Genomic DNA, 24,858 nt, shown 5'->3' with positions numbered 1-24,858 from the left:
ATCCAAATACTTTAGTTGACTGATTGAGTACACTAAGGGAGAAGGGTCCTGTAGAAGAGAGAGCGTGTGCTTGAGAGAGCCAGTGACTTTCTTGGGAGTGCTTTGACTCTGTCTCTCTGTCCCAGGAGAGGAGGAGGGCGATGAGCTGTCCTGCTAAAGCTCTGGAGGGCTGATTGTTCCCCACCTCATCGCATCTCTGTGCCTGACTGTGTGAACTGACCCTCCAGTCCTCCTCAACAGTACATCTTATCTGATTCTGCAGCTCTCTGTCCGAATCTGCGAGCACCATGAGCTCATCTGGGGCAAACCTCCACAACAAGCGTCTACCCTGTGAGTAACTTTACAGCTTATTTAGCTCTCTCAACAACTGCTTGAATGTGTAGGAGTTGGAAAGACTGTGTCACTGTGTGAATACGCCATAAGTTATTACAGATCCTTTTTGTAATTTATTCTGTACTGTACTGTTTTTATTAACTTTCTACATAGGTTAATTTACTGTAATCCCCCTATTCCTGAGCAGAAAGATACATAGAAAAATTATTGTCCATATTTGGTTATCTGCTTTAGCCTTTACAGACAGACAAACACATTCAATATTTAGGGAAGAGAAACATAAATCAAGCCACAATCAACATAACCTGTTGAAGTAATTATGGGTGAAATACTGATTCCTGTTGTGTTTGATGTTGTTGTTGTTGATGTTGGTGGTGTTTGAGCATTTAAATGTGTCAGTGTCGGTGTTGGCTGCTTTGAATGTTCAGCCGATGTAGTAAGGACCTGCTGTTTTGATGTTACTAAGGCTGGCATACTGTACATGCTTTCCTGACCAAATAAAGACAAGAATGTTGAATCATCACCGTATATACTGTCCCGCTGTAATCAGTGGGACTCTACTCAAGCCGCTGAGGGTTCTTAAAGGGATATATTCTCATTTTGGTTTGGGGCCACAAAGGCATCCATTGGTTTCACTGACATAAATCTCTAACTCCTAATGAGATGGTGTGTCTATCTCTTATGGGAACAGATTTACTGCAGTGACATAGGGCTATAGACTGTCCTACAGACGGTGCTCTCACAGAGAAACCCAGATAGGGGTCATTTAATTTGTTAGTCAGTCAGTGGCGTCTGGGGCTAAATTGGATCAGAACATGACTGTGAGAGAAGACATCTTCCATCTGTTGCGTTGACCAGTCCCGGTGCCCAGCGCCCTGCCTGTATGGACTGAATTGTGTGGGAATGTTATGTTTGGAGGCACAGCAGTTTGGGTTGGCTTGGAGGACTGAACAGCTGTTGTCACACTGTTGAAAAGTTAGATGACGGGCTGAGAATTATGAAGTGAGAGCGCAGTTTGTATTGAATGGTCACAGACAGGATGGTTGCTGCCAGAGTGCTCCTTTAAAACGGAGCCAGCCTCCCACCGAGGCAGACACAGCCTGGTACTGTCCTCATAGTGACACAGCCCACTGTAGGATGGAGAGATGGTCACAACACAAGTCTGTTTTTAGTTCACCTGTACTCATTTCACTTTGACTGCTACTGCTGCAGTGTAGATACTGTAGTTTGTCCCTAAGCATGGCTGACCAACAACTTGATCAGCCAGATATTTATTTTTCTAATGCTATTTGGTAGCAATTAGCCTGGGGACGAGGTTAGGCGAGAGAACAACTTGATTGGTATGGGGGGGTGCATCTATATGTATTAATATACGTGCACATGTGTATTTCCACTCATATCCTTTAATCTATGCAGCCCTCAGATCAAAGACCAAGTCCTCTTAATTCGCTTTGAACAAATCTTCCATCATCCGTAAAACTGACTATCCTACCGATGTCATATACAAAATAGCCTCCAACACTCTACTCAGCAAATTGGATGCAGTCTATCACAGTGCCATCCGTTTTGTCACCAAAGCCCCATATACTACCCACCACTGCGACCTGTATGCTCTCGTTGGCTGGTCCTCGCTACATATTCGTCACCAAACCCACTAGCTCCAGGTCATCTATAAGTCTTTGCTAGGTAAAGCTCGGCCTTATCTCAGCTCACTGGTCACCATAGCAACATCCACCTGTAGCACACACTCCAGCAGGTATATCTCACTGGTCATCCCCAAAGCCAACACCTACATTGGGCGCCTTTCCTTTCTGTTCTCTGCTGCCAATGACTGGAACTAATTGCAAAAATCACTGGTTGGAGACTTATATCTCCCTCGCTATCTTTAAGCATCAGCTGTCAGAGCAGCTTACGGATCCTTGCACCTGTACACAGCCCATCTGTAAATAGCCCATCCAACCAACTACCTACCTCATCCCATATTTGTTTTCCTGCTCTTTTGCACCCCAGTATTTCTACTTGCACATCCTCATCTGAACATCTATCACTCCAGTGTTAATTTGCTAAATTGTGATCACTTCGCCAATATGGCCGATTTATTGCCTTACCTCCTTTGCACACACTGTATACATATTTTTCTATTGTGTTATTGACTGTTTGTTTATTCCATGTGTAACTCTGTGTTGTTGTTTTTGTCGCACTGCTTTTGCTTTATCTTGGCCAGGTCGCAGTTGTAAATGAGAACTTGTTCTCAACTGGCCTAAATGGTGAAATAAAAAAATCCCACCCTCTGCTTGGTGAAAAAAACAACCCCGGATTCAGACCAGGTACATGTGAATGCCTATAGGCATATTGTAGTTAATTAAATACAACAATACAGTTATTATTCATTATTCATAAATCTGTCAATATATGCTGGAAACACAAAGCTCTTAAACCTCTCCCACATCAACACAGGTATCACTCCCATTATTCATTGTATGGGAAGTACATAGTGGATTGGTTTCAGGTCTTTGCTGTTCACCATGGACCTATGGCAGGATAATTACTAACTACTACTCACCCAGCTAGCATTCCTTGGAAGTTGTGTAAATGTAAGTTGTTGTTTTCCCATTGGTTTTGGGAATGAAGCCATCAGTAGTGATGTGTGGGTAAAATCACTGCGGAAGCCAAGCCAGAAGAAAAAGCCATTTTACAACCTGTGTTGTGATAATTTCATTTTTTGCTCTATAACCTGTTAGTTCATATGCTTTGACACTGTGATACATAGACCTAAGGCCAAGACAAGAAGAAGACACAGTGGCAGAATAAATTCAACCACAAAATTCATCACAAAACCAGAGAGCAACCTCTGTCCAGTGAACTGTTTTGAACTCCAGGAAATGAATTTGCTTAGGGAATAATTAATAAATGTTTTATTGTGGCACGGCGTCGGGGAAATTCGAGCCTACGATATTCTGTTCTCTATCCATGACATTAGTCCACTGTGCCACCAGGATGGAGCTAGCATGCCATGTTTTGTTTTTTACTTATACGAAGCTGTTTATTTTAGTCTTTTCTAACAGACCCTACTTCAAAGGAAACAAGCACTCATTAAAAAGATCAGGTGTGGCCAATTACTGGGCGTGGCCAACAGACCTGAACATACTTAACAAGATAGAGTTTTTTTTTTTTTACTGACCACGGGAGCCAGTTTGCGCTGCTCTGTGAAGGGTGTAGTACACAGCATTGTACGAGATCTTCAGTTTCTTGGCAATTTCTCGCATGGAATAGCCTTCATTTCTCAGAACAAGAATAGACTGACGAGTTTCAGGAGAAAGTTCTTTGTTTCTGGCCATTTTGAGCCTGTAATTGAACCCACAAATGCTGATGCTCCAGATACTCAAATAGTCTAAAGAAGGCCAGTTTTATTGCTTCTTTAAATCAGGACACCAGTTTTCAGCTGTGCTAACATATTGCAAAAGGGATTTCTTATTATCAATTAGCCTTTTAAAATGAAAATCTTGGATTAGCTAACACAACGTGTCATTGGAACATAGGAGTGATAGTTACTGATAATGGGCCTCTGTAAGTCTATGTAGATATTCCATTTAAAAAATCTGCCGTTTCCAGCTACAACAGTCATTTACAACATTAACAATGTCTACACTGTATTTCTGATCAATTTCATGTTATTTTAATGGACAAAAAAATGTTTTTCTTTCAATAACAAGGACATTTCTATGAGACCCCAAACTTTTGAATGGTTGTGTATGTTTTTAAATAATATTATTATAACCTTCTTAGAACATTAATGTTTTCTTGTGGTTTTCATGTAAAGTTGTTTTAATGTTCAAAGAACATGACTTCAAATGGAACCATGAGGAAACCTGTAGAAAACATTATGCTGAAGTACCTAAATTGCCACCTATTGTTCTCAGAACATTGTGGTAGCTGGGTATCCTGCACCATTCCCAGAACATTGTGAAAAGGTTGTATGCTAAATAACCATAGGACAACCAAGCTCTCAACAAGCTCTAAGAAACATATGGTTCTCAGAACGTTATGTGCTAGCTGGGCAGGCTCGTGACAGCACAAGATTTGAGAAATGATAGATCAGTGCAAGGCCAGAACTATTCTTTTGGGTTTAGCCAAACATTTCAGTGACACTCCCCACTGATATGAAAATAGCAATCTGAACTATTCATCACAAAAAGAGGATCCGCAACAAATAGGTTCCAGGAACACCAGGGAAGATGAACAATTGGACAGTTTATGTATTGCCAAAGGGCTGGTAATGAGTTATCATGTGATTATGACTAGGAGTCTTCAACTCACGATGGAGGGAGCTCAGTTGACCGACACATACATCCACTCCCACAACACTCCTGGCTAAACCTGCACATTCATGGTGAGTGAGTGTCGTCTAATGGAGACATTTCTCAGATGTCAGCTGCTTGGGTCCATTGTGGACCAGTAGTCTGCTCATGGACCACAGAGGGCACTAGGACAGGAGATTGAGGCTGACTGACACATAAACGGTCCTATTGTCTGTTCGGGGTGTGTATGTTTGTGCTGGGGGAAGGAGGGGGTTCATAATGTCATTTTGGTGTTTACTGAGTGAGACATGTGGTGGTGCCAGGCTGTGATTCAACCCATTGCAAAAAGCTTATCCCACACACCCAATCCAAACAAACACACACACTGCTCCACTTTCACCATCAATAATTCACTCTCTTTGCAATTGGAACCAAGCCCAAATGGGAGTTTCCGGCAGAGAGCAGGAAGATACAAAAAAATTACCCAAAATAAGCAGTATAAAGCGGGGCATCTTGTTTTATGAAAGGGAGGCTGCTGCCTGCCACCGAGGTCAGTTTACCACCTACAAAACCTCTTCAATTAACTAAGTAATTGCACAGGGCTTCATATAATCTGATGGTAAAGCTAGTTTTTCTGAAGCTGTTTAAATGTTGACCCCTGATTCTCAGCAGTTTATCCAGTGAATTTCCAGTTACAGGCAGTCATGGCCAGCTGGTGATCTCCATAGTGCCTGCTTTAGCCAGCTACTAGACTGCTGAGAGTGGAATGTGATGATGAGAGCAGCAGAAAATACATCCTGTCAAAACAGCAAGACATCCTCAGCTAATGAGCCCCAATCAGAGTTGTCACATTTCTTCTCTTGGCTCTCCCTGTCTATTCCACACCAATTCCTTTTGCTTCTCTTTTAAATCCTACTGCTGGCTCTGAAGCTAAGTAGGGTTGGTCCTGGTCGGTCCCTGGATGGGAGATCAGAAGCTGCTGGAAGTGGTGTTGGATTACTAGTAGGAGGCACTCTTTCCTCTGGTCCCCCCAAAAATATCTCAATGCCCCAGGGCTGTGATTGGGGACATTACCCTGTGTAGGGTACAGTCTTTCGGATGGGATGTTAAACCGGTGTCCTGACTCTCTGTGGTCACTAAAGATTCCATGGCACTTACCATAAGAGTAGGGCTGTTAAACCTAGTGTCTTGGCTAAATTCCCAATCTGGCCCTCATACCATCATGGCCACCTAATCATCCCCAAGTTCTCAGTCAATTTACCTGGTAAAATAAGGGTGAAATAAAACGTTTAAAAAATACATTCCTTCTTTCTCTCACCTTCGTTGTACTTCTATTGAAACATTTACTCTTTATCTGACCTTTCTCACTCCTCTCTGTGTTCTGTCCACTTTCCCTCCTGACTTGACTCATCTCAAACTCCAGAACAAATGATGAGATGGTCCATGTTAAAATAAAATGTTTCCTGTCGCCCTCCCACCCCCTCAGCAACATTAAAAGGTCAGTCTCATCTCCCCAAACAGCATTACATCACGTCTTGTTGGTCCTGATGCATCTGGTCAGGAGTCACTGCCTGGTGAAGGGAGGGAGAGAGAAAGAGAGAGGGCGAGAGACTTGCAGAGTGATGTGTAATTCCAACATTTTGAATTTTCTTTCCAAATTTAGAATGACTGCCGGGTTGGAATGACTAAGATATAAGACTACCTAAAGCATGTAAACTGGAACAACTAGTTCAGTAATGGGTGCAATAAATCCAAGTAATAGATTGGATTAGTTTATTAAAATGTATGTTATACTGTACATAAATAGCATAAGATTAATTAATCAAAAATATGGTTATTGAAACAATTTTAAAAAATCTACCTGCAATAGAGCATGCTGGGAAATATGAGAATGATGCCTGTGGTTTTGGTTTAACACTGGTTTAATTTGCTGTATGGCAGAGAATTCCCTCAAAATGAGAGTCTGGCAAACTAGTCTATACTCAGTTTGCACAGAAGGAAGTGGCCATTCCCATAAGGGTTTTAGTTTCAGAGCTGCTCTAGCAGGGCCACAAACCAGCAGCTCGGGTGAAAGATCTAAAACCCAAAAGCATCTGGATCATCTGGAAAGCTAATCATCCATGTTTTGTTCCCAAACACTGTTTGTTGTTCTGAGGCTCTTCCGGTCATCACCCTCACAGCACTAAGGTCTAATGTGAGGATGAATACAGGGAGGGACAGTGCGTTGTTGATGTAATGGGATACCCCTTCCTACCCTTCCCTACATGTCCATTGAGTAAAATAACTTCCTCTCACTCGCATCAAGTCTTCAGAATCAGGCCCAGGCCCAGGCCCAGGCCCACTCCCTCACATCCCTGCTTTTGCATTTCTTTTTGTTTTTACTGTCAGATCTGTGTTTGTCTTTGTGTGGGAAGGTAGAGTGGGCACGCTGACATGTCCGGCTCTGTCTGAATCCGACAAATTTCACACGTCCAGCTGGTACTGAGCCCTAATCCTACACTCTGTCCCTCCCATAACTCCCACTGCATTCACTGAGACGGAGGGAGGGAGGGAGTAAAAACTGTGAAAAAACCTGTCTTAAGAAAATCAGACAAGGCCTTCATCCTTTTTGTTCCAGTCCTCTCTCATTGCCCTCCCTCCTCTTCCTCCCTCCTGAATAGCCACTCTGTGTTGCCTGCTGGCTGTCACACTGGATCGCTTGTGGTGTGAACTGGGGGGGTTTGGGTAGGGAATAGAGAATGACTGACCGGAAAAGTGATCTCATCAATCCAGGACATTTGTGATCACATCATTGTGTGACCTAGGGAACTGATCAGAGGTTAAAAAGGTCCATTGTGAATTTCCCACACCTTATTGATTTAAGGTGACTAGATGGTAACTAAATGGAATAGGAAGAAAAGCATCTTTAACTACTCTCCCTTTAGCTCATGTAGAAGCCAGATCCCAGGCCTCTAAGAAAAATACATCAATGCATCAATGTCAAGCAGGTTGTAGGATCTATTGCACTGACGTGACGGGTCATATTCAATTTGTATAGCTGAAGCAATTGAAATGGTAATTTACGATTGAGCCGACATATGCAGCATTTACCGTGAATGCAGTCTCCATGATATGAGACAGAAACCGTTGGAAGCAGTAGAACGGTGAGTAGACATTCCCCTTTATAATGGCTTTTTTCCCCCAGCTTTTAGATATTCATAAAACCCTCTATAGCCTACGTTGTCTCAATATCATATGCCCATGGGGAGCAATTATGGTGCCTGTCGCTGTATTTAGACATAGGTTATTTAAAACAAGTTTCATTTTATTATAATTATTCATCATCATTTTAGGTCTTGTCATACGTGAATTTAATCGTGCTTAATGTCAACGCTTAGCATGTCCATGGCTCACAGGCCAACTACACCGCTCGCGTCGCAAAATAAATGTAGAAATCTAAATTATTAAATTATTGTGCGCGCCAGCGTTACCTAGGGTTAAAATAGAAGTCAGTTCTATTTCTGACGCAGATCGCGCTGCAAGTCCTGCCTCTCACATCTCCTCATTGGTTTATAGAAACAGGTACCCACGTGCCATCTCCTCATTGGTTATACCCACGTGGGTGACAAAGACGAAATAGGTCGGTGGCGGTAATGCACGTAATTTATGAAAGTTGCCAATCGCAATATAAAGTCAAGAGAAGAAAATGCCCGGAGGGAGGAGAGATTACTATAAACGATTCGGTTGACTGTTTTATGTGTGGATTAATTGGTGGAGTAGAGGACCTTGTGCATTTCAGGTAAAATAACAACTCAATGTTTATATCCCAGGACAAATTAGCTAGCAACAGCAACAGCTAGCTAAATAGGACAAATTAGCTAGCAAGTGCAAGCTAGCTAGCTAAATTGCCATAAATGTTTAATGCTTTTCGACCTGTCCCCAAATTAATATAATTGGTTCAGAGTTTGTTTTGATATTTTAACCTGCGTGTCGCGATCGGTGTGGGGGGACAAAATACATTTATGCACGATGGCGCACGCGCGCAGCAGGTTTCTGTTAGTTGTCAGACATAATTGCAATTTAGAGTACAGTAGGCGTGTATCAGTGCTAATGCTGTGTTTTAATATTTTTTTTCCAATTATTTCCAATATTTTTCTTACAATAATATGGACTGCAAACATGTTCAACATATTTAGCAAACATGGGATAGGCTTACATTTTGCTTCGGTTGGCTATTTCCACTGAGTGTACAAAACGTTAGGAACAACTGCTTTTTCCATGACATAAGCTATGAAGGCTATGGTCCTTTATTGATGTCACCTGTTAAATCCACTTCAATCAGCGTAGATGAAGGGGAGGAGACAGGTTAAAGAAAGATGTTTAAGACTGAAAACAATTGAGACATGGATTGTGTATGTGTACCATTCAGAGGCTGAATGGGCAAGACACAGATGTAAGTGCCTTTGAAAGAGGTGTGGTAGTAAGTGCCAGGTGCACTGGTTTGAGTGTGGCAAGAACTGCAACTCTGCTGGGTTTTTCACGCTAAACAGTTTCCCGTGTTTATAAAGAATGGTCCACCACCCAAAGGCAATCCAGCCAACTTGACACAACTATGGGAAGCATTGGAGTCAACATGGGCCAGCATCCCTGTGGCACACTTTCGACAACTTGTAGAGTTCCTGCCCCAACAAATGTAGGCTGTTCTGAGGGCAAAAGGTGGTGCAACTCAATTTTAGGAAGGTGTTCCTAATGTTTTGAACATTCAGTGTATAACAGAGAAACATTCCAATTGGAGCTGATAACAAAAGACTGTAAATACACAACTTCAAGCAAGCACATATTTAGCCATGGAGCATGTTCTGAGTGACCAGCGAAGGGCCAAGCCTCAACACACCTACAACTTATTTATTCATCAAAACCCAAATCATCAGAACCCAAGGTTCAAATCTCACATTCTGGTAAAAATATTTATAAATGACTGAGGTGTAGTCACTTTTGTACACAGTACAAATATGATAAAAATATGAGAATGTTAAATTTTATATGATGTATTTCCTATTCAACAAACTAAACTCTGCAACAAAAAAAGAACCGGCCCTTTTTCAGGACCCCGTCTTTCAAAGATAATTCATAAAAATCAAAATAATTTAATTAATAATTTAATAAAAATATTTTTATTGTAAAGGGTTGAAACACTGTTTCCCATGCTTGTTCAATGAACCATAAACAATTAATGAACATGCACCTGTGGAACGTTTGTTAAGACACTAACAGCTTACAGACGGTACGCAATTAAGGTCACAGTTATGAAAAATTAGGACATTTAAGAGGCCTTTCTACTGTCTCTGAAAAACACCTGCTCATCTGTGTGAACGTGCCTTAGGCATGCTGCAAGGAGGCATGAGGACTGTAGATATGGTTAGGGCAATAAATTGCAATGTCCGAACTGTGAGACGCACAAGACAGCGCTACAGGGAGACAGGATGGACAGCTGATTGTCCTCGCAGTGGCAGACCACGTGTAACAACATCTGCACGGGATCGGTACATCCTAACATCACACCTGCGGGACAGGTACAGCATGGCAACAACAACTGCCCGAGTTACACCAGGAAGACACGTCAGTGCTCAGACTGTCCGCAATAGGCTGAGAGAGGCTGGACTGAGGGCTTATAGGCCTGTTGTAAGAAAGATACTCACCAGACATCACCGGCAACAGCGTCGCATATGGGCACAAACCCACCGTCGCCGGACCAGACAGGACTGGCAAAAAGTGCTCTTCACTGATGAGTCGCGGTTTTGTCTCGCCAGGGGGGGGATGGTCGGATTCGCATTTATCGCCGAAGGAAGGAGTGTTACACCGAGGCCTGTAGTCTGGAGCGGTATTGATTTGGAGGTGGAGGGTCCGTCATGGTCTGGGGCGGTGTGTCACAGCATCATCGGACTGAGCTTGTTGTTATTGCAGGCAATCTCAACGCTGTGCGTTACAAAGAAGACATCCTCCCTCATGTGGTACCCTTCCTGCAGGCTCATCCTGACATGACCCTCCAGCATGACAATGCCACCAGCCATACTGCTCATTCTGTGCATGATTTCCTGCAAGACAGGAATGTCAGTGTTCTGCCATGGCCAGCGAAGAGCGTGGATCTCAATCCCATTGAGCACGTCTGGGACCTGTTGGATCGGAGGGTGAGGGCTAGGGCCATTCCCCCCAGAAATGTCTGTGAACTTGCAGGTGCCTTGGAGGAAGAGTGGGGTAACATCTCACAGCAAGAACTGGCAAATATGGTGCAGTCCATGAGGAGGAGATGCACTGCAGTACTTAATGCAGATGGTGACCACACCATAAACTGACTGTTACTTTTCATTTTGACCTCCCCTTTGTTCAGGGACACATTATTCCATTTCTATTAGTCACATGTCTAATGGAACTTGTTCAGTTTATGTCTCAGTTGTTGAATCTGGTTATGTTCATACAAATATTTACACATGTTAAGTTTGCTGAAAATAAACGCAGTTGACAGTGAGAGGACATTTCTTTTTTGCTGAGTTTAGGAATAATGCTTAAAATTACTTCTAAATATATTATAATCAATTTATAAAATGACTATTAGATTACACCTCATATATTTATTTTGAGAGAAAATTTGCATATTTTCTAAAAGTCTCACAGAACATGGCTTCCTGAACTTGCCTTTTATCTCATATTAATCATGTTCGTCTATGACAAACAGAAAGTGTGTTTTCTTCCAAATCCATAAATTCCTTTAGATTACTGGATATAAATCGATCTCTGAATGTGCTACAGTGGCGAAACCATATTACAATGTAAGGATTCCAGGTGTATGCTGTGAGGTAGTGTTCAGCCAGGAGTTGATGGACTTCACACAGGCAGAAGAAACATACACCTGTGAGAATTAGGGTTAACGCTCATTGCAAGCCATTTTGATCTATGGTGACCACATATCAATATATAAGTGAAATGTCCGTTGGGACCAGAACCATAACCACGCAGGTCCCCAAAACAGGGGACTTTACATCGAAGACATTTTTTTTAAAAAGAGCCCTAAGATATTGGTCATTTCACCAGAATTTTCAGATGCACCCTGGCATGTTTTGATATCCCAGAAATCAAAACGAATTCAAGTTCATGTTGGACATCCTCCTCAGATGCCTGGCCTCAATTCTGTCTGGCATCTTGCTTTGTCAGCATGGCTTCCACTGTGCCGTTATGAGAGAACACAGTGTCTGGTTATCTGGTTGTGTAAGACTGTGAGAAGAGAAAAAGGAGTCACTCTCTTTCCCCATGCCTACAGTGAGCAGCTCTGGTCTGAGCATGCAGACCTCTCCAGTGACCTTGTTGAATGCCATCTCTACCTGACGGGGGACATAGTAAAGAGACCCTGGTCCATTGAGGTTTATTTTTTTGGACAAATGTTAAGAGCTTGGAGCTAACATACAGTTTGTATTGTTGTGCCTCTCTTATCTTACACTTATCTTATAACGACAATATGCATTCATTTATAAATGACAAGGGTTAAAATTACTAGACGTAACAGAGATTGGGGTCGGATTATGTGTTTATGTTGCCGTAGAGATGCAGTTGTCTGTATTGCTGTTAAGCGCCGGTTGTCTCAGCTTTGGTTGTGATGTCAGGCGTCATGGAACTTCTCGCTGAAGAAACTCTCTCCACTTCATGTACACTGTCAGGGCTGCCAGATGGTTTCTCCTCAGTGGTCTTGGTTCTTTTGTCGTCCGAATGGGTAGGTGATGGAGATGGCACACCAAGCAGCTGCCAACCCAATAGAGATTCCTGGGGACCTTTGCTGGTCCTCATGAATGATGGTGAGGAGCAGGATTGGCAGTTGTGAGGCCATGACCGTGAGGAGGTTGGAGTTGTAGTTGACTCTGGAAGAATCTGGGGTACTTTGGCGTAAGGCAGTGAGGATAGTGACCACTGGACAAGGAGACCAGTCTGGAAGAATCCTGATCTACTCGATGGGAACTATTGTTGGTGTAACCTACTGATTGTTATTGTTTTGTTTCCTATTTATGTTCTCCAAAAGTGTTTGGTATGGGCATCTCTTATCAAGCTCTGGGGTACAATACCCTGGACTGTCCATATTTGAGATGTGTAACTACATCAGGTCAATCGGGGGATTGAGTTATTTGTGCCAGAAAGGCGTGGGCCAGAATCAAACCCACACTGATTCAGTAGGCCTATGTGTGCGTGCTGGCCTTAACTGCTAGACCACCCAATTAAACTCCCTTCGTACCCTTAGGATCCACTAGACACTTTTATGTCGTGGAGACCAATGTCTATTTTGTGTTATTAAGCTATATACAATTTGGGTTGTCTATGTGTATGGCTGCATTTCAGGTACATTTTTGTACATTTTAATGTTGCAGTAATCGGACCTAGGCTTAGCATTTGAGCAAGTTAGAGAGAAAATTATTTTTGATTGCAAGCCTTGATCCCAATGAGTGACAAAAGAGTGATCAAGTTAAGATCCGGCATCTGTAGGTCTCCATAGAAACCAATGATGCATTACAGGTAATAACTTTATGACATCACATTGTGATGCGTTTGGGTTCCGTACACACTAGTGATGCAGTAAACATCACAATAGGCTTATTTTTCAGCCTAGCATTGAGAAAATTGAGAAATCAGATGACGTATTAGATTCCTGTTGAGTTTTCTATTGTATATGTCTGTAGACCCACAGCATGAGTTCACATGATCTCCCAGATTGAGGCTGAAAAAAGAGCAGCCTGCATGGTGAGAGTGTTTCAGTGGGCTCTGTCGTACGACTTCATGACGTAATCGTAACTCCATCACTCACACCATGCTTTGCTTTCTGCGGGGGAGTAAAAAGAGTGACACTATCCTTCTCTCTCTGTTGGTTACATAAAAAGCAGCTCTGGGAGACTTGACCTTTAGAAAATACAGAGTTGGAAATGACAATGAAAAATGTTCTAAATGCCGAGTAATGATTTTTCATCACTTGATGTTAACAATGAACCACGAGGGGAGAGAAAAGGGGATGATAAGAGAAGAGAAGACAAGAAAGGAGAGGAGAGTAGAGACTGCTTCAGGAGGGAAAGACATATTTCTAATTATATCGGCTTGTTACATGCCTCAGTTTAGCTTAGTTGGTCAGATAGCTGTTAGCCTGCACACCACTGCAAGTTATGTTAGGAAATAGAAGTGACGGATGAAATCATGTTGCTCAATGTAATGAGTTATGTCGTGTACATACACAGAGCGATAGAATCTAAGATGAAACACAGTTGTGGCCTAATTCCATGACTGCAAACTTGTAACCCATAGAGCACACAGAATACCAATGTTATGAACCGCCACAACTCATTTAATGTTTGGCAGGACGCAGTAGACATCTCACCAGCTCTGTATTTTTGCTGTGTCATTTTGGTTTTGTGCCTCTGGAGCTCTGAGAGTTTTCTTGGGCTGGTGTCAGAGGCTCTCCATCACACGGCTCAGTGTCTTAGTGTTTACCCACGAATACCCAGTGGTGCAGACAAACAGACAGACAGGCCCAGGGGGCGTCTCCCCTCTCCTCCCCAGCTGACCCGAAGCCCCAGGACAGGGCTGTCAAACTGAAGGAGACAGGAAGTTGCTGTGACAGGCCTGCCTCCTGCTATCACTAGACAGAGGACTCCACAGGACCAACAGGGAGGCTGGGGCTGACACAGCAGACTGGACTGGGGGGAGTCTGTTGCCCTTTTCAGATGGGCTTGAATCATTCTGCATACAAAGGAAAATGAGGAACACTATTGGTATTATCATTATACTGTACCATTTGCTTACTGAGAAGCATGGTCATACACAAACAGAAGCAACACTGCTTCATGTGATTCCTTGTCATGACTCAGCAAGGATAAAAAAAAAACATTTTCTGAAGACGATGTGAAAATACAATCAGACACCCATTTGGAGCTTGCAGTCCTGTGGTCGGAGGTCTAGTTCCTCTTTCCCTTGTCATTGTTTCTATCCTGATCCCTCTCTGTCCTCAGCTGCTCAGAGCCTAAGTACTGTGCTGCTAATAGCACCACTGCCTGTGTGTGATCAGTGCTCACTGCACAAGCCAGATAATATTTACATTATTCCCAATTTAAAAACCTCATCCAATTAGCCCAATCCCTGCCTGTAGCTTCTCATTATGCCTAAATCCCTAGACACTTTTGTCAGAGTAGGGGGTCAATACACGGATGTGGTGAGAGGACAGAGCGAGGGCAACACTTTTTCAGAGCAGGGGGTCAATACACGGATGTGGTGAGAGGACAGAGCGAGGGCAACACTTTTTCAGAGTAGGGGGCAACACGGATTTTCAGAGGACAGAGCGAGGGCAACACTTTTTCAGAGTAGGGGGTCAATACACGGATGTGGTGAGAGGACAGAGCGAGGGCAACACTTTTTCAGAGCAGGGGGTCAATACACGGATGTGGTGAGAGGACAGAGCGAGGGCAACACTTTTACAGAGCTGTGTTGAAATCTCCAATGTATATCAATCTGCTGTCTGCTGAAATGTGTGTACATGTCTCTTTATGATGTCCATATTCCATCGCTAATCCGTTAGTGACTGTGTTTACAGATTGAGTTTTTATGTTGACAGTGGGAGAATATGTCTTGTCAGTCTGTATACGTGATGTGTTCAGGGAGCCCACCATAAAAGGTGATGTAACCTGATTTACTCTGAGCCATGAACACACTGGCATTCCTCAGGTTATTCTGGGTTCCTGCATTTCTCTTTCCTGTCTCCTGCGTATCACACTTGTGTGCTGTCCCCTCCCCTGGCTCTAGCAGCACTTTGCTTTATTACAATGGTGCTGATGAGGTGGTAAATGTGATTGCATTGTATCCCAAACAATATTAACTTAGGGAATTGACAGTTGACATTTGCAAAGCAATTGGTGGGTGCTGAGCGATTAATACAGTACACTGTGGTACTGTGTGAATATTGTATGTTTTGATTTCTCAAGCCATCCACACTGGTCAGGAAATTTATGGGTCTGCAACAGTAAAAGCATTAGCTTTATGTAGAATGGGCCGGCTCTAGCATTTTGGGGGCCCTATGCGGGATTTGGTTGGGTGGCCCCACACCTTGCAGCAAAACATTTTACTGGCCCCCCTACTGACGGTGGAGATCTGCCTACGGTGTGGATCTGCCCAATGAAGTCTCTCTACCAGACAAACTCAATGCATTTTATGCACACTTCAACAATAACAGCCATGCCATGCGTGAGAGCCCCCACCAACCCAGAGGACTGACTGATCTTGCTCTCAGAGGCCGACTGAGGTCTTTAATTAGGTCAACACTCGCAAAACAGCAGGGCTGGATGGTATACAGGTTCGAATTCTCAGAGAACGCGCAGAACAGCTGGCAGGCATATTCACAGTCACTTTGAACCTCTATTTGTCCGGGTCTGTAATCCCCACGTCTTAAGCTGACCACCATCATTCCTGCTCCCGAGAACTCTAAGGCTTCATGCCACTATAACTAGCGCCCTGTAGCACACATCTGTAATCATGAAGTGCTCTGAAAGGCTGTCTATGGTACATATCAACTCCATCATACCAGACACCCTAGACCCACTCCAATTTGCCACCCCAACAGATCCATATACAATCTCAATTACACTCCACACTGCCCTCACCCACCTAGATAAGAGGAATACTTACAGTTGAAGTTGGAAGTTTACATACACCTTAGCCAAATACATTTAAAATCAGTTTTTACAATTCCTAACATTTAATCCTAGTAAAAACTCCCTGTTTTAGGTCAGTTAGGATCACCACTTTATTTTAAGAATGTGAAATGTCAGAATTATAGTAGAATAGTAGAGAGAATGATTTATTTCAGCTTTTATGTCTGTCATCACATTCCCAGTGGGTCAGAAGTTTACATAAACTCAATTAGTATTTGGTAGCACTGCCTTTAAAATGTTTAACTTGGGTCAAACGTTTCCTTCCACAAGCTTTCCACAATAAGTTGGGTGACAGCTCCTGACAGAGCTTGTGTAACTGAGTCAAGTTTGTAGGGCTCCATGCTCGCACACACTTTTTCAGTTCTGTCCACAAATTTTCTGAAGTACTAAGGTCTGGGCTTTGTGATGGCCACTCCAATACCTTGACTTTGTTATCCTTAAGCCAATTTGCCACAACTTTGGAAATATGCTTGGGGTCATTGTCCATTTGGAAGACCCATTTGCGACCAAGCTTTAACTTCCTGGCTGATGTCTTGAGATGTTGCTTCAATATATCCACATCATTTTCCTTCCCATTGATGCCGTCTATTTTGTGAAGTGCACAAGTCCCTCCTTCAGTAAAGCACCCCCACAACATGATGCTGCCACCCCCATGCTTCATGGTTGGGATGGTGTTCATCGACTTGCAAGCCTCCCCCTTTTTCCTCCAAACATAACGATGGTCATTATGGCCAAACAGTTCTATTTTTGATTCATCAGACCAGAGGACATTTCTCCATTTCTTGTCCCCATGTGGAGTTGCAAACCGTAATGTGGCTTTTTTTATGGCGGTTTTGGAGCAGTGGCTTCTTCCTTGCTGTCGTTATAGGACTTGTTTTACTGTGGATATAGATACTTTGTACCTGTTTCCTCCAGCATCTTCACAAGTTCCTTTGATTTGCACTTTTCGCACCAAAGTACGTTCATCTCTAGGAGACAGAACACGTCTCCTTCCTGAGAGGTATGACGGCTGCGTGTTCCCATGGTGTTTATACTTGCGCACTATTGTTTGTACAGATGAGCGTGGTATGTTCAGGTGTTTGGAAATTGCTCCCAAGGATGAACCAGACTTGTGGAGGTCTACAATTTTTTTCTGAGGTCTTGGCTGATTTCTCTTGATTTTCCCATGATGTAAACCAAAGACGCACTGAGTTTGAAGGTAGGCCTTGAAATACATCCGCAGGTACACCTCCAATTGACTCAAATGATGTCAATTAGCCTATCAGAAGCTTCTAAAGCCCTGACATAATTTTCTGGAATTTTCCAAGCTGTTTAAAGGCACAGTCAACTTAGTGTATGTACACTTCTTTCCCACTGTAATTGTGATACAGTGGATTACAGTGGGGCAAAAAAGTATTTAGTCAGCCACCAATTGTGCAAGTTCTCCCACTTAAAAAGATGAGAGAGGCCTGTAATTTTCATCATTGGTACACTTCAACTATGACAGACAAAATGAGAAAAGAAAATCCAGAAAATCACATTGTAGGATTTTTAATGAATTCATTTGCAAATTATGGTGGAAAATAAGTATTTCGTCAATAACAAAAGTTTAGAATACTTTTCTTGCGCCACTGTATACACAGAGGATAATGGGGAAGATGGGCGACAACTGGAGGGGGGTGGAGACAATCACAAAAACAAGTGAAACCGATCAGGGCGTGACAGTAGCCCCCCCCCTCTAGAGGCGCCACCTGGCGTCCTACCTGGGCGCATACCAGATATTTAAGTGGGATTACTTGCACAATTGGTGGCTGACTAAATACTTTTTTGCTCCACTGTATAAGTGAAAGAATCTGTCTGAAAACAATTGTTGGAAAAATGACTTGTGGCATGCACAAAGTAGATGTCCTAACAGACTTGCCAAAACTATAGTTTGTTAACAAGAAATTTGTGGAGTGGTAGAAAAATGTGTTTTAATGACTCCAACCTAAGTGTATGTAAACTTCGGACTTGAGCTGTATGTGAGAAGGCTGTTCATTGACTACAGCTTAGCATTCAACACCATTGTCCCCTCCAAGCACGTCACCAAGCTTAGGACCCTGGGATTGAACACCTCCCTCTGCAACTGGTTCCTGGACTTTCTGACGGATCGACCCCAGGTGGTGAGGGTAGGCAACATTACCTCTGCAACGCGTATCCTCAACACGGGGACTCCACAGGGGTTTATGCTTAGTGCCAGGACAACAACCTCTCCCTCAATGTCAGTAAAACAAAGGAGCTGATCATGGAGTCCAGGAAACGGAGGGGTGAGCACGCCCCCATCCACATCAACTGGGCTGCAGTGGAGCGAGCCGAGAGCTACAGGTTCCTCAGTGTCCAAATCACTAAGAACTTAAAACGGTCCACACATTCCCGCACAGTCGTGAAGAAGGCGTGACACCACCTCTTCCCCCTCAGGAGGTTGAAAATGTTTGGCGCGGGCCCTCAAATCCTCAAAAAGTACAGCTGCACCAATGAGAGCATCTTGACAGGCTGCATCACTGTTTGGTATGGCAACAGCACTGCCCTTGATCGTATGGTGCTACAGGTGGTGGTGCGGACAGCCCAGTACGTCACTTGGGCCGAGCTCCGTGCCATCCAGGACCTCTATCAGACAGTGTGAAAGGAAGGCCTGGGAAATTTGTTAAAGACTCCAGAAACCCAAGCCATAGAGTATTCCATCTGGTTCCACACAGCAAACTCTACCAGTGCATCAAGTCTGACACCAACAGGCTCATGAACTGCTTCTATCCCCAAGCCACAAGACTGCTAAATAGATTAACAAAATGGCTACACGGGCTATCTGAGTTGACTGTTATTTTATTTATTTTTGCACTCTCTATGCACACACACACACACACACACACACACACACACACACACACACACACAGTTATGATGACTCTACACAACCACTCACATACAATCATCATATATGCTGCTGCTACTCTGTTTATCATATACCCTTATTCATACATTATCTACTGTACCTCTATCACTCCAGTATCCCTGAACATTGTACATATGCTATTCGAACTGACCCTGTATATACAGTGCCTTCGGAAAGAATTCAGACCCCTTGACTTCTTCCACATTTTGTTAGGTTACATCCTCATTCTGAAATGGATTAAATTGGTTTTCCCCCTCATCAATCTACACATAAAATCGCATAAAGCAATGCAAAAACAGGTTTATAGAAATTGTTGCTAATTTATTAACAATAAAAAACTGAAATATCACATTTACATAAGTATTCAGACCTTTTACTCAGTACTTTGTTGAAGCACCTTAATAAGCAGCTATTACAGCCTCAAGTCTTCTTAGGTATGATGCTACAAGCTTGGCACACCTGTATTTGGGGAGTTTCTCCCATTCTTCTCTGCAGATCCTCTCAAGCTCTGTCAGGTTGGATGGGGAGCGTTGCTGCACAGCTATTTTCAAGCATCTCCAGAGATGTTCGATCGGGTTCAAGTCCAGGCTCTGGCTGGGCCACTCAGGGACATTCAGAGATTTGTCCCGAAGCCACTTCTGCGTTGTCTTGGCTGTGTGCTTTGGGTCATTGTCTTGTTGGAAGGTAAACCTTACTGCACATGCAGGGCATCATTAAGTGATAATACATCATTCACAAGTGATAATATCGTCACTCATCAGACTATTTGAATCTTGTCTTTACATATACTAAATAATATATGTGTGAAATGTGTTATGATTTAGAATGGACCATTATCATGCACCTGTCGGAATAGGTGAGATTTTCCCCGTGGTTTATTTTCATGCCAGCCATGTAGGCTATACTCCTGTTGTAAATTGAAGCAATGTGCTTAATATTTGGAAAGTTGAGAAATAAATATAGTAGGTTTAGCCTATAGAAAGCTGACTGGATCCTCTCTTTAAAAGAGGCCATAAAAACTGTTTTATCGCGCCTATAGAAATGTTGCGCAATATGAGCTCATGGGCTCTCATGAAGTGTTTGATTAGATTTTTAATTACATTTGCATTGTTGTCAGTGTGATTAGAGAGACAGAGTGCTGAGTACCAGAACATTAGCAACTGGCAGTTAGCAAGTTTGGTACTCTACTAATAACCATATGCACCATCAGAGCGCAGTTTTGGAGAAGGTCACGTATTACCGTCACCATAACAGCCCTACCCTAAACCTTAAGTGAACATTTCTCTCTCTCCTTACTTGTGACAAGTGTTGGGGTTAAAGGTGAAGCCAGGTTCAGGTATGGGGGAGAAGCCTGCCCCCTGGGTGGTCCTGAGCGCTCTGGAGCAGGTTTTAATCACGGATCTCTCTGTACTTTGCTCTGTTCATCTTTCCCTTGATTCTGACTAGTCTCCCAGTCCCTGCCGCTGAAAAACATCCCCACAGCATGATGTTGCCACCACCATGCTTCACCATAGGGATGGTGCCAGGTTTCCTCCAGACGTGATCCTTGGCATTGAGGCCATAGAGTTCAATCTTTGTTTTATCAGACCAGAGAATCATGTTTCTCATGGTCTGAGAGTCTTTAGATGCCTTTTAGCAAACTCCAAGCGGGCTGTCATGTGCCTTTTACTGAGGAGAGGCTTCCGTCTGGCCACTCTACCATAAGGCTTGATTGGTGGAGTGCTGCAGAGATGGTTGTCCTTCTGAAAGGTTCTCCCATCTCCATAGAGGAACTATAACTCTAGAGCTCTGTCAGAGTGACAATCAGGTTCTTTGTCACTTCCCTGACCAAGGCCTTTCTTCCATGATTATTCAGTTTGATTGCGCGGCCAGCTCTAGGAAGTATCTTGTTGGTTCCAAACTTCTTCCATTTAAGAATGATGGAGGCCACTGTGTTCTTGGGGACCTTCAATTTTACAGACATTCTTTGGTACCCTTCCCCAGATCTGTGCCTCGACAAAATCCTGTCTCGGAGCTCTAAGGACAATTCCTTCTACCTCAAGCCTTGGTTTTTGCTCTGACATGCGCTGTCAACTGTGGGACCTTATATAGATAGGTGTGTGCTTTTCCAAATCATGTCCAATCAATTTAATTTACCACAGGTGGACTCCAATCAAGTTGTAGAAACATCTAAAGGATGATCAGTGGAAACAGGATGCACCTGAGCTCAATTTTGAGCCTCATAGCAAAAGGGTCTGAATGTAAATAACGTATTTCTGTTTTTTATTTTTAATACATTTGAAAAAGAAAATGTTTTTCACTTTGTCATTATGGGTTATAGTGTGTAGATTGATGAGGAAAACTTTGTATTTAATCCATTTTGGAATAAGACTATATAACGTAACAAAATGTGTAAAAAGGGAAGTGGTCTGAATACTTTCCGAATGCACTGTAGCTTGCTCACTTCTCTTGTTCTTGGTCGGGATTCGGCAATGATTACTACAAGTTTAGAGGGCTGGCTAGTCTAATTTACCAATCTAAAAATGGTTAGCTGACATGGCTAATTGATTGACTGTCAGTGTCTGACATAACATGAGAAAATGCACAACTGCTGATGCAAAACCACATTTCTAAATTGCACCCAGTTTATTCTACTATTCTTACTCTCAATAGTAAGTTGATACCCCAACTGAGTTCCTAAAACTTGTTGTTTCATGAATAACACAAAGGAGAGAATGTATGATATGTTTTACAGGATCAATCATGCAATCATATTTCACCGTAAAGCATTAGTAAGAAATGTTGCATATGCATGCTCTATCTACATTATGCTAAAAGTGTCTGCTACTGAGTGGTACCAAGGAAAACAAGTCTGCAAGAGAACATGAAAAGCCCAAAATTCACAGCCCCAAAACCTGAGATTACAGTAAAGGCTGGGTTTTCCTGTCATTTCTTGTTCCTATGGTTCAGTGTTACCCCTTTCTGGCATTCACATTGTTTCTTGCAGCTTTGGGGAGTGTTGATCTTGCAGACCTGTTTGACCAGAGTTTCTGACAGATATGTTCTGTTGTTCTCTGTGCCAGCGGAGACCGAACATGCTCAGAGGGTCCCAGGAATGGACGCAGCCCAGCAGATGAAACTGAGAGAGCGACAGCGCTTCTTTGAGGAGGTCTTTCAGCACGATGTGGATGTCTACCTGTCCTCTGCCCACTTGCAGATTCATGACTATAAGAGACGTGAGCGCAGTCAGCATCACACATGTCCATACCCAAGCTCAACCCTTACCTTAGCCATTACCCTAACACTAGATTCATGTCCACACCCTGGCTAAACCCTAATACTAAACCTAGATTAATGTCCAAACCATGGCTCAACCCGAATACTAAACCTAGATTAATGTCTAAACCATGGCTCAATCTGAATACTAAACCTAGATTAATGTCCAAACCATGGCTCAACCTGAATACTAAACCTAGATTAATGTCCAAACCATGGATCAACCCAAACCCTATCCATAACCCTATATCCAAGTCCGCACAATTCAAGTACTCGCTTTCTATCACTCGCCATATTACACTGAACAAAAATAAATAAGTATCCCAGAAATGTTCCATATGCACAAAAGCTTATTTCTCTCACATTTTGTGCACAAATTGTTAACATCCCTGTTAGTGAGCATTTCTCCTTTAGCCAAGATAATCCATCCTTACCTGACAGGTGTGGCCTAAAAAAAAGCAGATTAAATGGCATGATAATTATACAGGTGCACCTTGTGCTGGGGACAATAAAAGGTCACTCTAAAATGTGCATCTTTGTTACACAACACAATTCCGCAGATGACTCAAGTTTTGAGGGAGTGTGCAATTGGCATGCTGATGCAAGATAATTTAATGTTTATTTCTCTACCATAATCCGCCTCCAATGTTGTTTAAGAGAATTTGGCAGTACGTCCAACCGGCCTCACAACCGCATGTAACCACGCCAGCTCAGGACCTCCACATCTGGCTCCTTCACCTGTGTGATCGTCTGAGGGGAGGGGGTGGTATTTCTGTCTGTAATAAAGCCATTTTGTGGGGAAAAACTCATTCTGATTCGCTGGGCCTGTACCCCTGCCCAGCCATGTGAAATCCATAGATTGGGGCCTTTTTATTTCAATTGACTGATCTGCTTATATGAACTGTAATTCAGTAAAATCTTTGACATTGCTGCATGTTGCATTTATATTTTTGTTCAATATACACACGTGAAAGTTTCTCAATGTTGCTAAACATTTCCTATGAGAAGTAAAACTGACATTATATGCCTCTAATCAACCTCACGGTTGTCTCTTGGGTTGTTGTTAGCTCCCATTGGCAGTGTCTCGTCCATGGAGGTTAATGTGGACATGCTGGAGCAGATGGACCTCATGGACATCTCTGACCAGGAAGCACTGGATGTCTTCCTCGGCTCTGGAGGGGATGAGGGGGTGCTGGCCTCCCCTCTGCCAGGTAAAGGTGAGTGGAAGGGAGACGCCAGTCTGAGGCCGTCCTATGTTGATAGTGTAGTATTTGGCAGAGAGTCGAGGCTTTTATCCTCCCCTATACTAGCTGGCAACACTAACTGCACTATTGAGCGTAGCACTGAGAATATTTTGTCTAATATCCCCTTAATTTTACCTACAGTAGTTCATGGAAACAACAACAATGATAAGGTAATCAACCAGGGACGCTCTCTCCACTACACTGACGGTTGTGATGGGAAGTTCCGCGTGGCCTCCACCTCCTCCACCAACAGCCAGAACACCAATGAGGACGGACGGGACACCCAAGTCATCCAATCAGATGATGAAGATGTGCATGTCGACACAGTCTTGCTGATGGAATCATCCCCAGGGAAAGATGAGGAGAAGAATCGGTCTATTCTCTCTTCCTAGGCGCCTTCCTTCACTTCCAATATTCAGTAACATTTTGGACTTACTGATGCTTACAAGTATCACTTAAACTGGACACACACACTTCCATGGACTGGCAAGACAACTTCCACTTTCCACAGCCTTTTCTTTACTGTTCATTTTGTTTTGCCTGAACTGTACACATAAAGCCAACTCTTCTCCAAGCTTGTCCCCATTTATACTTCTGGAATGTAGATGACAGGACATTCCTTTTTATTTCCTCATTTAGCATCCTATTAAGATCTAGCAATGTGTGGTTCTGTTTTGGGAAGGACATTTTTGTGTGTAAGCAGGCTTTACTATACTACAGATCGGAACAACTGAGTGTTAGTAAAAAAGTAATCATCTGTATTAACCAGGTTGAAATAAAGGTTGAATAATTTATGAAATAAAGATGTAGAGAATTAATATTTTTTTTATGTGAGAACTTTTTTTTTTTTAAGAGAGAAACATATAAACTGTGCACAACTTTGCCATGCTTTGTAAATATGGCCCTTAGTTCCCATATTCCCTAAAATGTTCAACCAACCCAAAACACCTGCCACAAATAAGGACATATTGTACATAGTGCTTAGTGGTGCTTTAATTTGTTGTATCTTTCACTTAGTCTCCTCTTATTCTCTGACTTAAGGTTTATTTATTTGAACTATAAATAAAATAAAATAAACATTTGTTTCCTGCAAACACTTATTTTTGTTCCTTTTT

General features: G+C 42.8%; 1 protein-coding gene across 3 annotated transcripts; it reads left to right on the top strand.

Annotated features, from left to right (window-relative positions):
• LOC115137890 (dysbindin-like) lies at positions 1-24,843 on the top strand. Of its 3 annotated transcripts, XM_065000107.1 has the most exons (5): positions 2-330; positions 2,558-2,660; positions 22,307-22,459; positions 23,567-23,716; positions 23,885-24,843. In XM_065000107.1, exons 3-5 carry the CDS (start codon positions 22,339-22,341, stop codon positions 24,133-24,135), a joined length of 522 nt encoding a protein of 173 aa, XP_064856179.1. In that variant the 5' UTR covers positions 2-330; positions 2,558-2,660; positions 22,307-22,338; the 3' UTR covers positions 24,136-24,843. The 3 variants fall into 3 exon arrangements, with proteins under 3 accessions (XP_029530046.2, XP_064856179.1, XP_029530037.2); XM_029674186.2 differs by lacking the exon at positions 2,558-2,660 and having other exon boundaries at positions 1-330; positions 23,567-23,710; XM_029674177.2 differs by lacking the exon at positions 2,558-2,660.
• The last annotated feature ends 15 nt before the right edge of the window (positions 24,844-24,858 follow it).

The sequence above is a fragment of the Oncorhynchus nerka genome, linkage group LG2, assembly GCF_034236695.1.
Source record: "Oncorhynchus nerka isolate Pitt River linkage group LG2, Oner_Uvic_2.0, whole genome shotgun sequence".
Taxonomy (NCBI): Eukaryota; Metazoa; Chordata; class Actinopteri; order Salmoniformes; family Salmonidae; genus Oncorhynchus; species Oncorhynchus nerka.
Note: the sequence above shows the minus strand (reverse complement) of the source record. Positions and strands in the feature narration are given on the sequence as shown.

Coding starts and splice junctions, on each gene's coding strand:
- LOC115137890 (XM_029674177.2), top strand. CDS start 288: ATGAGCTCATCTGGGGCAAACCTCCACAACAAGCGTCTACCCT. Junction 331..22,306: donor CCACAACAAGCGTCTACCCT/GTGAGTAACTTT, acceptor TCTCTGTGCCAG/CGGAGACCGAACATGCTCAG. Junction 23,717..23,884: donor CTCCCCTCTGCCAGGTAAAG/GTGAGTGGAAGG, acceptor TTTTACCTACAG/TAGTTCATGGAAACAACAAC.